General features: G+C 38.1%; 1 protein-coding gene across 1 annotated transcript in view; it reads right to left on the bottom strand.

Annotated features, from left to right (window-relative positions):
• MDH1 (malate dehydrogenase 1, NAD (soluble)) overlaps positions 1-204 on the bottom strand; it is a 12,394-nt gene extending 12,190 nt beyond the window's left edge. The window contains exon 1 of the mRNA XM_009884105.1: positions 196-204. Within this exon, the coding sequence (XP_009882407.1) occupies positions 196-204 (9 nt within the window). The remainder of the gene's footprint in view (positions 1-195) is intronic.
• Between the last annotated feature and the right edge of the window lie 12,941 nt (positions 205-13,145).

Genomic DNA, 13,145 nt, shown 5'->3' with positions numbered 1-13,145 from the left:
AGGGCGGGAAACTTTCCCTTTGGCTCCTCGGCGCCCGGCGTTCCCTCAGGCCCGGCCGCCCCCGGGGAAGGTCCGCTGGCTGTGGCACCTTGCTCTCGGCCCCTCAGGAGGAGGCGCCGAATTATACTTAACCTCCCCTCACAAAATCCTGTCAGCTTCTGCTCGGCCGTGTCCTTTGCCTTACTGAGAGCTTACCTGCGCCATTCTGCTGCTAAAACGGCGTCAAGCGAGGGATCTGTTGTGGAAAAATAAAACTCTTCATTTAGTTGTGTTTTGGATTGTTGACTGAAGGAAACTTTTTCGCTCTGTGCCTAAAGCCAGGCTGATATTGGCATAAATACATCAGCAAAACCCCCACTGATTCTTAAACTGTGTTGTTATGCTGTAAAAGAGAGTCTCGGATGGCGCCGTTGATTATTTTTTTTCCTCAGATCCTGAGCGGGCTCCTTATGGGACAAATTCTGTAATTTAGTTAAGTCTTCAGTGAAGTCTCCCTTGTCCAAATATTTTTCTGCAGGATTAGTTTTAAATCTTACTCTGGTTCTTCTAGTCGATTGTATTATTTATTTTTTAAACAACATGTGCACGATTATACAATTTCTTCTTCAGTCCTCAGACAGAAATAAGGAGTTACTCCTTTAAGGCGGTGGGTGTAAAACGTAAATATTTATGCTCCTCATGCAAAGTGTTCTCATTTTAGGAGTCTTGTTGCTGAGGGTGCTCGTGCCACAACGCAAAACTTCCTGTGGCTTGAACAAGTCTTTAGCTGAACCTCTGACAGCTTCTGCCATAACAGAAAACTGCAGTGTCAGAGTTGAAGAAGTACAGTCGTGCTTGGGGTATTTTAAATGTCAGACTATACTGATTTATATCAGTTAATAACCCTACGGTCTTAATATGAATTAAGACTGTACCCAAGTTCCCTTCTGGGGATGAATTTGAAAGCGAAATAGCTGCAAGCAAAGCTGAGGTCTGGCGTGCTGTGAAATGTAGAGAGGCTTGATAAGTAGAAGGGAGCTTGTTTTCCAGTCAGATTATTCCAAGAGTGTCCTAAGATGCTTTACCCTAGGGACTCTAACCTTTTTCGCACCCAGACGTTGTACAGACTTAATTAAGACTATTTAAGTTTATTTAAGATTTCAATATACACAAAACCTGTTGTGGACCTGTGTACGGTAATTTCCACTCGGCATAATCGGTTCAGTTTAAATTGATTCCGTATCAATTTTCAGCTAAATCAATGTTAGCATGCTGTAAACTGATTTGTGTGTGTCAGCGTAGCAAATTGTATTGTTTTAGTGGATTTCAGTTAAGCTAATCGAACTTTCTTCTGTAGGTAAGGCTCTATTTTCATTCTCGGTCCTTTTTTGCCCAGGCTTGTGCTGCTTGAATTATTTGTTCTTGAAGATAACAACATGTCTTGTCTTAAAAGTGATATGTAATGAATACGGTGCAAAGCCATGTGTAAATGGCTTTTTTGTTCGTCAGAGACATGTATATCACTTTATTTTAAATCTGTTCCCAGTATAATTGGTCCGAGATAGAGTTAAATTGGTCTAAGACTGTCTGCACTGTCTTTTGTGCTGATTTAACTAAAGATACCTTAAAGTTTTGCCTCTTATGAATGCGGTGAAATTTTTAAAGTTAGTGAAACTTAACAGTTCTGCTGTTTCCTTCTTACTTGGCTTAAATTTTGTTTCTACTTGTTAAGCTTTAATATCTTCCAAGCAAAATGTAGATGTATGAAAATAAATGAGAGATGCTTTTAGCTCCCCATCTGGTTTTTACAACTCCTTTTCCCGGTGTTTTCCAGTTTTTAAAATATATCCTTTGCTTTTGGATAGAAACCTTTCTGGTGTTGTAGGAAGTGTTGGTTCTTGGTAGTGTTTCACGTGCTGTTAAATCATGCCACAGTCTCCAGAATGTTGTCACTGTAGGAATCTGTAAATATACAGTGTTCAAGTTTCTGCAACCCAATCTTCCAAATCTGTGTTCTTTATCTTCAGGAAGTGTGGTGTATTTGACTTATTTTTGCTGATTTATTACTCTTACCGCCTTTTCAAAGTTTTGGATATTTTCGTTCTAAATTTAATGCTGTTTTTCCTGTCAGCTTTGTCAGTCTTTGGTTTTCCTCCAAATTGTTATTGTCTCATAATTTTCTTGCCAATTTTGCATCTTCTGTTGCCAATATTGTTTTGAGATCATAAGATGTTGGTGTGATTTTTTTAATATTCTTTAATGTTTTATTAGTACGTGTCTTTTGTGTAGTGCTTTAAGCCAAAGATCTGCATAATTGTAACATACTACATGCAAAAGAAGTAATGGAAATTCAGTGTGCGTGTGGATTGGGCTCTCAGCTAATTCTTGAAATACATTTTACAGTTTTTGCACTCAAAAGATATTGAATTACTTGGAAATTGGTGTAATTAAACAATACACTTAATACTCGAGATGTTTTAGTCTCCATTTTATGGGGATTAAGTATTATTTTTCAAGGCAACTAGTAGTTTTGAAGGGTAGTCTGCCCTTCTTTTTTTATATTTTAAAATGAATTATTCTCTGTTAACAGCTGGCTGTGTTCTTTAACTGTACTTTGGATGGGATTTTCTTTTTCTTCGTTGTCATCTATAGAAATTGGTGAATTTTTTAGGTAAGTTTTTACGCTTAGTTTTCAATAATTTGTGAAGTTACCTTTTTATCGTCTCCATGTATAATAGTTTTTCTCTTATCTCATGCATTTACTTATAATTTTTAATACAAACACATCTCCTGTAGCTAAGTCTGTGTGATCTAATTAACGTTTAAAATGTTCAAGACTATGTTAAAAAACTAACTATATAATGGCCAGATTCAATCCGAGAAATAATAGTAGAACTGGAATAGTTTTGGTAGCCTCTTCTGGGAGTAATAATAGTAAGGGATTTTTCAGAAATAAAAAAAAAGCATTAAAATAATACAGCAATGGGATTACGAGGATCAAATACTATTTATGAAAAATGTGAAAAATTGTGATAGAGTTTAAAAATTGTAAAGACGTGGATATAAGCAAGAACAATTAAAATCTTAGTCTAGAAAATGAAAATAGATACATTTTCATTATGAATTTAGATTTTTATAGATTATGTATTTTTTTTGTATTCCTAGTGTTAGTGTCCAAAACTAATTTTTCACCGTTCATTTCTGAACTTCAGTTATGTGATACTGCATAGGCACTAAATGGTATGAAGAAACTTGTGTATCAAGAAATTCTGGTTCTAACTCTAATTTTTTTTTTGCTGTGATTCGGAAAACTTTCTTTCTTAAAGAGGAATTTTGTCTCCTGTGGAACTGTTTTCACTTTATGCTATGGCTTCATTTTTCCTTCTTAATAGTTTAGTTGGGTTTTTAAATAATTAGAGGTAATTAGTGATTCATTAATTGCTTATACAGCCTTTAGTATGCATTTAACAGGTAGATAGGATGCCGTAAAACATTCTGTACTCGTGTGCCTACTGGCTATGAAGAGACACAAATGATGTATAGCATGCTTGTAATACATATTGGTACTCTAGATGAACTATTCATGAGTCAAATCTTAATAAAAATTGGGATCAGAATGATCTTTTTTGGTTTCTTATTTCTGAATAGGTTAACAGTACAAACGCCTGTTGTACTTTTGCTAGGGGACGCTGTGACAATTAAGGCCTCCTTTGCTGGAGGTAGATCTCAGGTGCTTGGACTGATGCTCGGAGGCCTCCGGTGCCTGGAGCGCAGTTCAGGTATTGCAGGGCTCCATCACTGACCGGGGTTGCAGTAGCGCAGTGGCTTGATGATAGCAACCCCACTGTAGACAGAACTGAGAGGTTCTGGAAGATCTATTATCGTCTACCATCTGTGAACCATTTTTTGGAGGATTTTCTTCTCACAGTTCTAAGAAGTACAGGGTATAGAGAATGCCCGTTAAAAAAAACAAACCAAAACAGCCAAAACACGCGTGCGCGCGCGCACACGCACACAAAGACTTTGGTATATTGGCTGTAAATTCAGCAAAGTTGATCTCTGAATTATTACAAAGGGAACAGAAGAATTGTGTTCCTGGTGTATGAGAAATAGTCTTCCTGAATTCTCTCTTAGTTTAACACAAATCTGTCTTTTTCTTGGTCGAACAGACACTTTGTGACAACGAGTGGAATTTTCTACTCAGTAATGTCACTGTGTGCAGGAGATGGATTGTGACTTGTAGCTTCTGAGTGAACTAGGTACTTCTTCCCGTGGTAGGTGAACTGAAGTGGTAGAGGTTTTTGCAAACGCTTGGGAGATGGGAAATGGAAGAAGGGGAGGAGTAAAAGCATCCTTTGCGAACAGGAGAATGTCATGAGTATGACAGAAAGTGCTTTTCTGTATTTGCTGTCTGGCTGTTCCCATAAGCGGGTTTCCGGATCGTAGAACATAAATGTACATTTGTAATGAACACTGCCAGTGTTTAATCTGGACATCGTGGATTCAATTAGTTAACTGTTTGAAACGCTTGCATTAAAGTACATTTTTCCATGCGGACTGTGTAAAAGTAATAAAGCAATTTCCTTGGGAGATGTAACTTCCCAATTAAAATGCAACAAGAAGAATGTTAGGTTAGGGATTCATGTAAAAATAATGTAACCTATTCATTGATTGCAAAAAATGGTACATTTCCTTGGTCCATTTGATTTTTGGAGTATTATGAAGTTGTTGTATTGATAAGGTGGCTTTCCAAGGTATATGCATTGCGTTGCTTCTTTCTGAGAAATTTGAATGAAGGTCGTACTAGCCTGTTATAATATGTTCCTGTTCAGTAAAACTAGCAGGTTAATGCATTAGCTGTAAGCATATAAGTAATTGAAAATCTGCTTTTATATGAACATTTAAAGATTATCCTGGTCTTTTGCAATAGCTTCTTCATTCTGTTTCCTCTTGTTTTATAAAACCTAGTAAAAGTGTTGATGTGTTTTAAACCCCATCAGAAGAGGCAGGTTGATATTCTGAGAAAGAAATTACCTGTGTAACAATTCAAGTTCTCCAAAATCAAATCTTGTAATGAATTAACTTAAGATTACAACAATATTAAAAAAAACCAACAACAAACCCCAAACCAAAAAACTAGACTTAAACATTAAGCTTATGTCCTTGTAAGTTTTTTACATGAAGTAAGCTTTTTGTCAAGTGGCAAAACAGCGTCTACGGAAAATAAATAATTTGCTTTCTCTGTAAAATGACACTTTTGCACTTATTCATGATAACTTGGTAATCAAGGAATAACCAAGGTAGGAGAAGTTACAAGCCATAATGATTACTTTCCATTTTTTTAGGCTCAGTGCAGGTGAGTGAATCCATCTGCTTCCTTTATCGGTCCTTGCCCTGTCAGAATGACTGATGGATGCTCTTCCATTCCAAACCTGTCACGTAATTACTAGTGCTGCTCTCATGAAGGTTATTTCTATGAATTATGATCGCACAGTTTGCTTAAAATATTACAGCTTGTTTTACAATATCCATTTGTATTTGTGTATTTTCACAGAAAGGTGTTAATAGCTGCCATTATACAGATTGAACTTTTCTCCCTTTTTTTTTCTCCTCGTAGTGAATGATATTGTAAAGAAAATATCAATAGCAGTATCTGGGGAGGGAGAATGATGTCTTATGATGTTGACTTTTTAAACCTAAGTGTTTAAAAACTAACTCTTTACAGAAGGGAAATACTGATAAATTTTTTATCATAATGACATTATTCATATGTGAAACATAATTTTTAAAATATGATTTTGTCAGTAATAAGCTTGAGAGCAAGCTAAACACTTTGCTTCCTGTATGGAGGTTTTTCTGCTGCTTCATGGATTCATTTTGGTATCTGGCCAGCTTTTGGAAACCTTATCCAAATTGATTTTTAAGCAGCAGCAGAGTCTGTGGATGGCTTTAGTGTTACTTATAGTACTGTCCATATTCGGTGTTTTTACTGATCGTTGAGGAAAGAAAGGAGAAATTGTATTTATTCATTCTGCTCAGGTAAACACAAGTTCTCAATTTCTGCACATGCTTGTATTCAATAAATAATCGTAAGGCTAAACTGTCCCTATCTCTTAAAAAAAAAAAAAAAGCTGCGTGGAGTCTATTGGCCATACCCTTGCTACATAACTTCGAGTTTCCTGCAGCTCCAAAACATGCATACATATATTTTTGCTGTTTTTTCAGTTCAGAGTGTCGACGAGCGTTGTGTTGGAACCCATGAGAATGGTTTTCTTACAGCATGAGACTGAGGATCAATGTTTAAAACTTTTGGCTGTGTCATGAAGGCATTTCGAGTCGCCTTACCTGGCTGGGATGGTGTTGAGGAATTTTGTTTGAACTCAGGGTAGTCATACTGTCTGAAGCGGCGTTCCAAGCCGTTTTGAGGGGGTTTGGCAGGCTTCCTGTAGGAGAGTGCCAAGGAATGAGTCTGCGTGTGCCCAGTATGAATGATAAGGGAACCGTGGCCAAGGAACAACATCGGGAGCGTGACCACTTACATTGCGGACACAAACGATGGAAAAGAAAGTGGCTGCATCTTTGAATGAAGGAGGCTTCTCCGTGAAGTAATCGGGCAAAGGCAATCATGATGGTAGTTAGTCTTTTACTGGTTTGTTTCTAGAATGATACAACTGTGCCTTTTTGTTAGGTTTAATTGGCAGTCTGCCCTTACCTGTATTGAGTAACCATGGTAATGCATGTATGGTGAAAAGGTTGGATCTTAATTGGATAAAAGCCTTTTGAATATCTTGGGTCCTATTGGCAAGGTGTTACTCTTGACTATATAGTAGAATATATACTTTTAATATAGGCAAAACCACGTACGTTTATTTCAGGACAGGTAATCCCATTTATTTACAATAATGGACCAGATACTGTTTTTTCAAGTTGCCTGCTGTCTGACTGAGGAGGAGATAAAGTATTGCTATGAAATGGCCTTTTCCTTTTATAGCTGCCTGACATACAGGGTCTAGCCGCAGTGTATTAGTCAAGGGAGCTAGAAATACACCACAGTTAAATTATGGGTTTGTATCTCCAGGTGGTGCTTGAATTCATGGTTGAAGACTGTAGAAATTAATTTTGCTAAAGCAGGAAACAACAGGACATTAAGCCACTATGCCAGCTTTAGATGTATGCTTCAAATATTTTTCGCTGCTCAGCATTATTCAGTAATCTTTAACTCAAATTGCAGGAAATATTTGAAATTCCATTCTAACAATATCCAACAGAGAATATTAAAGAAGCATTAAATTTCAAATGCCTGAGGGAAAATGTTCTCTTGCAACACCGTGGGCATTTGGATCTCACTAGTATATGCAGTATTATAGTCTAATATTATGCTTTACTTGGTTTAAAATGAAAGCCCAATTTTAATTCTATCTCCAAAAACTTGGCATACTGCAGTGCAAAATAATTTATTTGAATGTTGTTTTTTAATACAGTGCAACTAACTTTAAAGCTTCCTCATATAAGACTCCCACTATGGCTTTTTGTAATCTGACTCTTTCATTAAAACTTCAAATATACTCCCAAAGACTTATCTCAGTGCTTTCATTGCTAATTTACAAGTTATAAGATCCCAAAGTTACCACAGAAGTTTTTCTTATTCGATGCAAGTTTTCTCTTAAGACAAAACTTTAGACTCTCTTTTTAAATGTATAAAACACCAGAACAGAGGATGAATACACTCTTAAGAGACAGGTAATATGCAAATACAAAATGGGGTTTAATGATATATTTACACAATTCTGGTCTGGTTCATTTGGCAAACCCATTAGTGAACTTAACTCAAAAAAGTGCTGATTAAACCTTTATGTTTTTATAACCTGTATATCCCGTACTTGATAGCAAAGCTATTTCAGAAGCTTACAAGATTCTGGGGAAAGAGCAGAATTTCTAAAAGGTTTGGAAAATCCCTAGCACGAATATATTTCTTACCATATGATTAAGTATCTCAGTATTTGGCAGAGCCAGGGCAAGTGGTATGTTTCTGTTGGAAAATTACGATCTTTAGAGAAATAGGAGGATTTTTTTCCACCTGTAGCTGACTTTTTTCCCTGTTTGCACTTTTGACTGATGTAGACAGAGTAGTGCCCAGGCAAACGTCGATATTGTGGTATTTCATACCTGCTTAGAGTTTCACGAGAAGGTGTTTTTTTAACAATAGCGGGCCAGTTGCCTGTGAAATTGGACCATTGTGACTCGCCTGACAAATCAGGTTGGGAGTGGGGGGAACATGATTTGAAGACTTAAAAACTGCAGAGAGAATTCGGAAGAGAAGCGTCCTCCGGATGGTTTAACGTGTATAATACATTGAATTTAATAGATGGTTTTGTCGTTCATCATGTGGATATGAGGACTGTGAGTAAAGGTATACATGTATATCATGCATACATTAAGTATTTGTACCATGTAGCCGTGTGGGACATAAATTAGTGGAATTTCATGAACCGTATCATTAGTTTAACTGCAATGCTAGACTCAGTTCTTGCCAAGTTAATGTCACCGATTTCGGTAATGAAAACTAGTGGACTATCGCTGTCCTACTGCAAGCTGTGCTGTCACTGATGGGAACTCCATTTTAGTACTGGTGGACACCAGCTTGCCTGCTGAGGGCCACTCCTGGGCTCTGAATTACCACATACCTTTAAATGGGAGCTGACTGGTTTTCCATCGCAGTTGGTCTCAGGCGGTTCAAACTTCTGAGCAAGTAGGTGAGATGTTGTCTTGCAGGTGCAGTTGTCGTCGTATAAAGTCTGAGATATAATGATCTATTCTAATGCATCTCCTAGAAGGCAAGAATATCCACCTCGGGGTAACAATGCCATCTTGCTGTGTAATTTTTGGACAGAAATGACCGAACTCTTAAGAAATGCATTTTAAAGAATATTTGGCATTTTTGGAGGACAGTTAGGTGATTTTGTAAATGTTGAGCCTGTCTTCCTTGAGAAATGGAAGGCTCGTAAAATACATTAGAAATATGTGTTGAAAGAATAAGTCTATATGGACTTCAAAATCAGTCTTATTACACAGCTTTTTCCCAATTTTATTGTCATAAAAATTTTGTTTCATTGTATTTCTTTGATAACGTTTAGAGTAAGCGACTGTTCTTTGAATAGGAGTATGAAGAAAACCAGACGCAAATGCAAAGCTTAATGTGCTGTCGTACGAAGCTATTTCCACTCTTTCTTACCTGAGCTGTGTGTTTCCGTAGGTGCTTCGCAATCCACTGTTTTGCCACTTTTTGTTCTGATAACTTGGCCAGATGCAGCGAATGTAATGCAGTGAGTCGTAATTTCCTCTCTCTTATGCGGAAAGGCTGAGAGCCCTGGGGCTGTTCAGCCTGGAGAAGAGGAGGCTGAGAGGGGATCTCATCAATGCTGATCAATATCTACAGGGCGGGTGGCAAGAGGATGGGGCCAGACTCTTTTCAGTGGTGCCCAGCGACAGGACGAGGGGCAACAGGCCCAAACTGGAACACGGGAAATCTGGATGTGGCCATCCAGCCAGTTCCTTATCCGTGGAGTGGGCCATCCACCAAATCCGTATCTCTCCAATCGAGAGGCAAAGATGTTGTGTGGGACCATGTCAAAGGCCTTAGAGAAGTCAAGGTAGATAACATCAGTTGCTCTTCCCTTGTCCACCAACACAGTCGCTCTATCGTAGAAGGCCACCAGGTTCACCAGGCACGATTTGCCCTTGGTGAAGCTGTCTTGGCTGTCTCTAATCACCCCCCTGTCATCCATATGCCTTGACATAGCTTCCAGGAGGATCTTTTCCGGGATCTTGTGGGGCAACAAGGTGGGGCAGTCACACAAAGCAGAACAGTGACTTGGCACCTCCTGTGACAGTATACACGTGTGAGGAAGCAGACGTGTTTGTTAAGTGTTGATAATTTTTAGATATTGAAAGAGTTCCTTTGTAAACGTAAGGAATGCATTCAAATTGAAACGGAGTTCTTCATGAGGTGATGGCAGAGAATGGGGTGCAGCTTGTGACAGAAGTTATTAACTCAGAAAGTTCCTTGAACGCTGCTGGCCAAAGTTCCATCCCCGTTAAGGGGCGCTGGTAGCTTCGTTACTGTTTCAGCTGGCTGCAAAGGTCTCTTCCTGTGGAATTGAGTGTAAAATTGGTACCCGAAAACTCGTAACACTGCCATTCTTGTGGTCAAATACAAAATTCAGACAGATAAGGCAACAGTGGCGGTGGTGGCGGTTTCATTTGAGTAAATACTTAGGTAGTAAGCAGACCTTCGTCCTCAGGGGACTATTTGATTTCAGAATAACTTGATTACTTCGCATTTCATAAAAGGGCAAATTAAATATTTAGATTCCATAAAGATCTAGCTGGACTAACTTCTTTGGCATCTGTCAGTGACAATGTTTGACTTTATTACCTTTCTTGTTTTGCTAGGATTTTTTTTGTTTTGTTTTGCTTTATTTTCTGGGTAGAATTTTTTATATGTGATACTAGGAAAGCTGCAAAGTGGCTTCTTCTGTCTCTCTGCTTTGCAGTATATCAAGTTGTATCCCTGTTCAGTACATGGCTTAACGAAGTGGCTGTGCTGCTCTCACGCTTGTTTTCTGAACCCGATTGGCAAAAGTTTCTATCAGTGCAACACATTCAATTCCAGTGCGGAGCTGAACTTCCCTGCGGTGATCACTAATCGTTTTTGTGCACGATGTGCAAGTGGTTGGGCATTCCTTAAAAAGCAGCCTCTATAATATGCGGCTCGTAACGTCAGTGAATAAACGCCAACTTCGGCCATCGGTGTTATTTTAAAATATGTGCTGTGCTGAGGTTATTAGTGCCTCGGAATCCACGGACGTGAGAGCGCAGATGCGGCGTAGAGCTGCAGGAGTGGCCCACCTGTGAAGATGCTGCCGCTTAGTTTTCAGAAGATGTCATGCTGTGAATTTTAAAACTCCCTAATCATGGATGAACCGCAGTAAACGACATTTGGTAATTGAGGCCATGCAAGTTCGTTAGTCTAGGTTTATTTCTAACCTAATTTTTCAAAAATCTCTTTGCTGGGATCAAAGAAACGTTATTCTCCTGAAAGGAAATAATGCAGTATTTGCTGAATGGGGCGAGTAAGCAGAAGAATGAAAATTCTGCATCTTTTACTCACGTATATAATAATTGTCATCTATTTCATGGATTAGGGTGAAGATGATGCTGTTGGCCTTCTGCTTAAAAGTAAAAGAATAATGATAATGGTGAAAATATTCCTGCTTCCCTGTTAAGGAAGATAGATGAAAAGGAGGCATCATACAGAAAAGTAACAGCAGCCATGAATTTAATTTGAGAAAGCCCAACTCAGACAAACATTTTGGAAGAAAAAATCCACATAGAAAAGTGGGAAGGCCCCTAATATTGCATCAGCCATAAAAAAAACCCCAACTTTTGTAAAATACAGGCTTGTGTAAAAAACAGAAATTACTTAAGTCTGCTTCTGCCAGCTGAAGCCAGTTACTGGTTTTGTTTTGCACTGCCAATGGGGAAGATTAAATTTGTGTGGATGAGTTAATTTAATCATATCTTTTACAGCTGGGGAAATGGAAAGAGCCAAATGTTGCAGCGATCTGGAGTGGTCAGTCACAGCTCTCATTTGAGAGGAGATCTTTCCAAATTGCTCTGAATTAATGGGTTTTTCAACAATGTCCTTAATGAGTGATAAATCCTGGATGAACTGAACAAATGGGAAATAATCATTTTTGTGGTTGAAATCAGACTCCAAAACTTGTAAATGATAAAAATTTCTTTGGAATACATGGAATTACAGGATTACAAACACAAGTTCAAAGACTGCAACCAGTTATTGGTGCCCAAGTTTATATAAAGGAGTCATAGTGTATAGTATAAGTATTGCGGTCTTACTATAACATTAATTTGATTTTCAGGGCCAAAGCTGACCTGTAATATACTCACAGCAATAACAGTAGTGGGTAATTGCTATATTTGATGGGTTGTTTTTTTTTCCTCATTTTTGTGATTTTTTTTTCTTTTTTTTTTTTTTTGAAACGCTGCAAAAGCAAGAAATTTGCCAGTGATTGGCTAATGCTGTAAAGGCAGCCTTGCATGGCCATCTGCAGAATTTTGGTCAAGTAATCAGTTGTTGGCACAGTACCATCGTTTCCATCATATTGCCATTTACCTTTGGTGTAAATTGGAGTCAGACGAGAAATGGATTGCTAGAGAGAGTGGGTCAGACTGTGAAATGATTGATAATTAAAAAATAGGCACGATGCAAAGAACAAACTTAAAAGACGTGAGCATACCACTTGGAATTTTCAGAACTGTCTCTCCGATGCCCTTCATTTCAATTTTTTATTTTTGTGTGATCCGGAGGTAGGAAGTCAAGCTCCTGTGAGAGCTTAGATCCTCTTTTGGGGGAAGGGAGTAGAGAGAACGTGCACCGTTTTAATGGTTGTTGGTAATTTGGGGCTGCCAAACCAATGCTGTGCACACTGACATCCTGTCTTTTCAGACAATGTGAAGTAATATATTGAAGTAATTAAAGACAATTGCTTGTAATAGCAGAAAATTACTATAATTGTTTTGTTTCCCAGATAACAAATGCAGATTTATAATCTCTGTGCCCACATCCAGAGTTTTACAACCAGAATTCACAGAGAAACCATAAATATTTATTGTTCCATTATGCTTAATGTCAGTGGTATGAATTCAACTCTGGTTTATTTTAAAAACAGTCAGGACAGGTTTCATCCTTTTGTTAAACAGTTTAACATAAGCCGGTTCTTGGTTTTCAAAAGCTTGTTCTTGTTTTGTCACACCTGTTGATCGCAAATCATATACACAACCCGACTGGTAATGAACCCTTTTTGAAGATTTTAAAAAGAGAGCCTAAATTAACCTTGCAGTGGAAGAAAAGCAAGCTTCCAAACACTTCTGCCTTCTAGTGATTTCATCAGGTAACTCCAAGTCTATTAGCAAACTCGGTCACTTGTACGCTGCTTCCTCATGTTCTATGACATTGACATGGTACCTATAATGACTTTTTTCCCCTCTAAAACGGGGAAGGCCTTTGCTGGCAGAAGCTGTTTTAAAATCCATTTTTCAAAAAAAAAAATAACAATTTCTTTTGAAACATAGACTGGGTGTGA

This window comes from Charadrius vociferus, unplaced genomic scaffold (genome assembly GCF_000708025.1).
Source record: "Charadrius vociferus isolate BGI_N301 unplaced genomic scaffold, ASM70802v2 scaffold2164, whole genome shotgun sequence".
NCBI classification, from domain to species: Eukaryota; Metazoa; Chordata; class Aves; order Charadriiformes; family Charadriidae; genus Charadrius; species Charadrius vociferus.
Note: the sequence above shows the minus strand (reverse complement) of the source record. Positions and strands in the feature narration are given on the sequence as shown.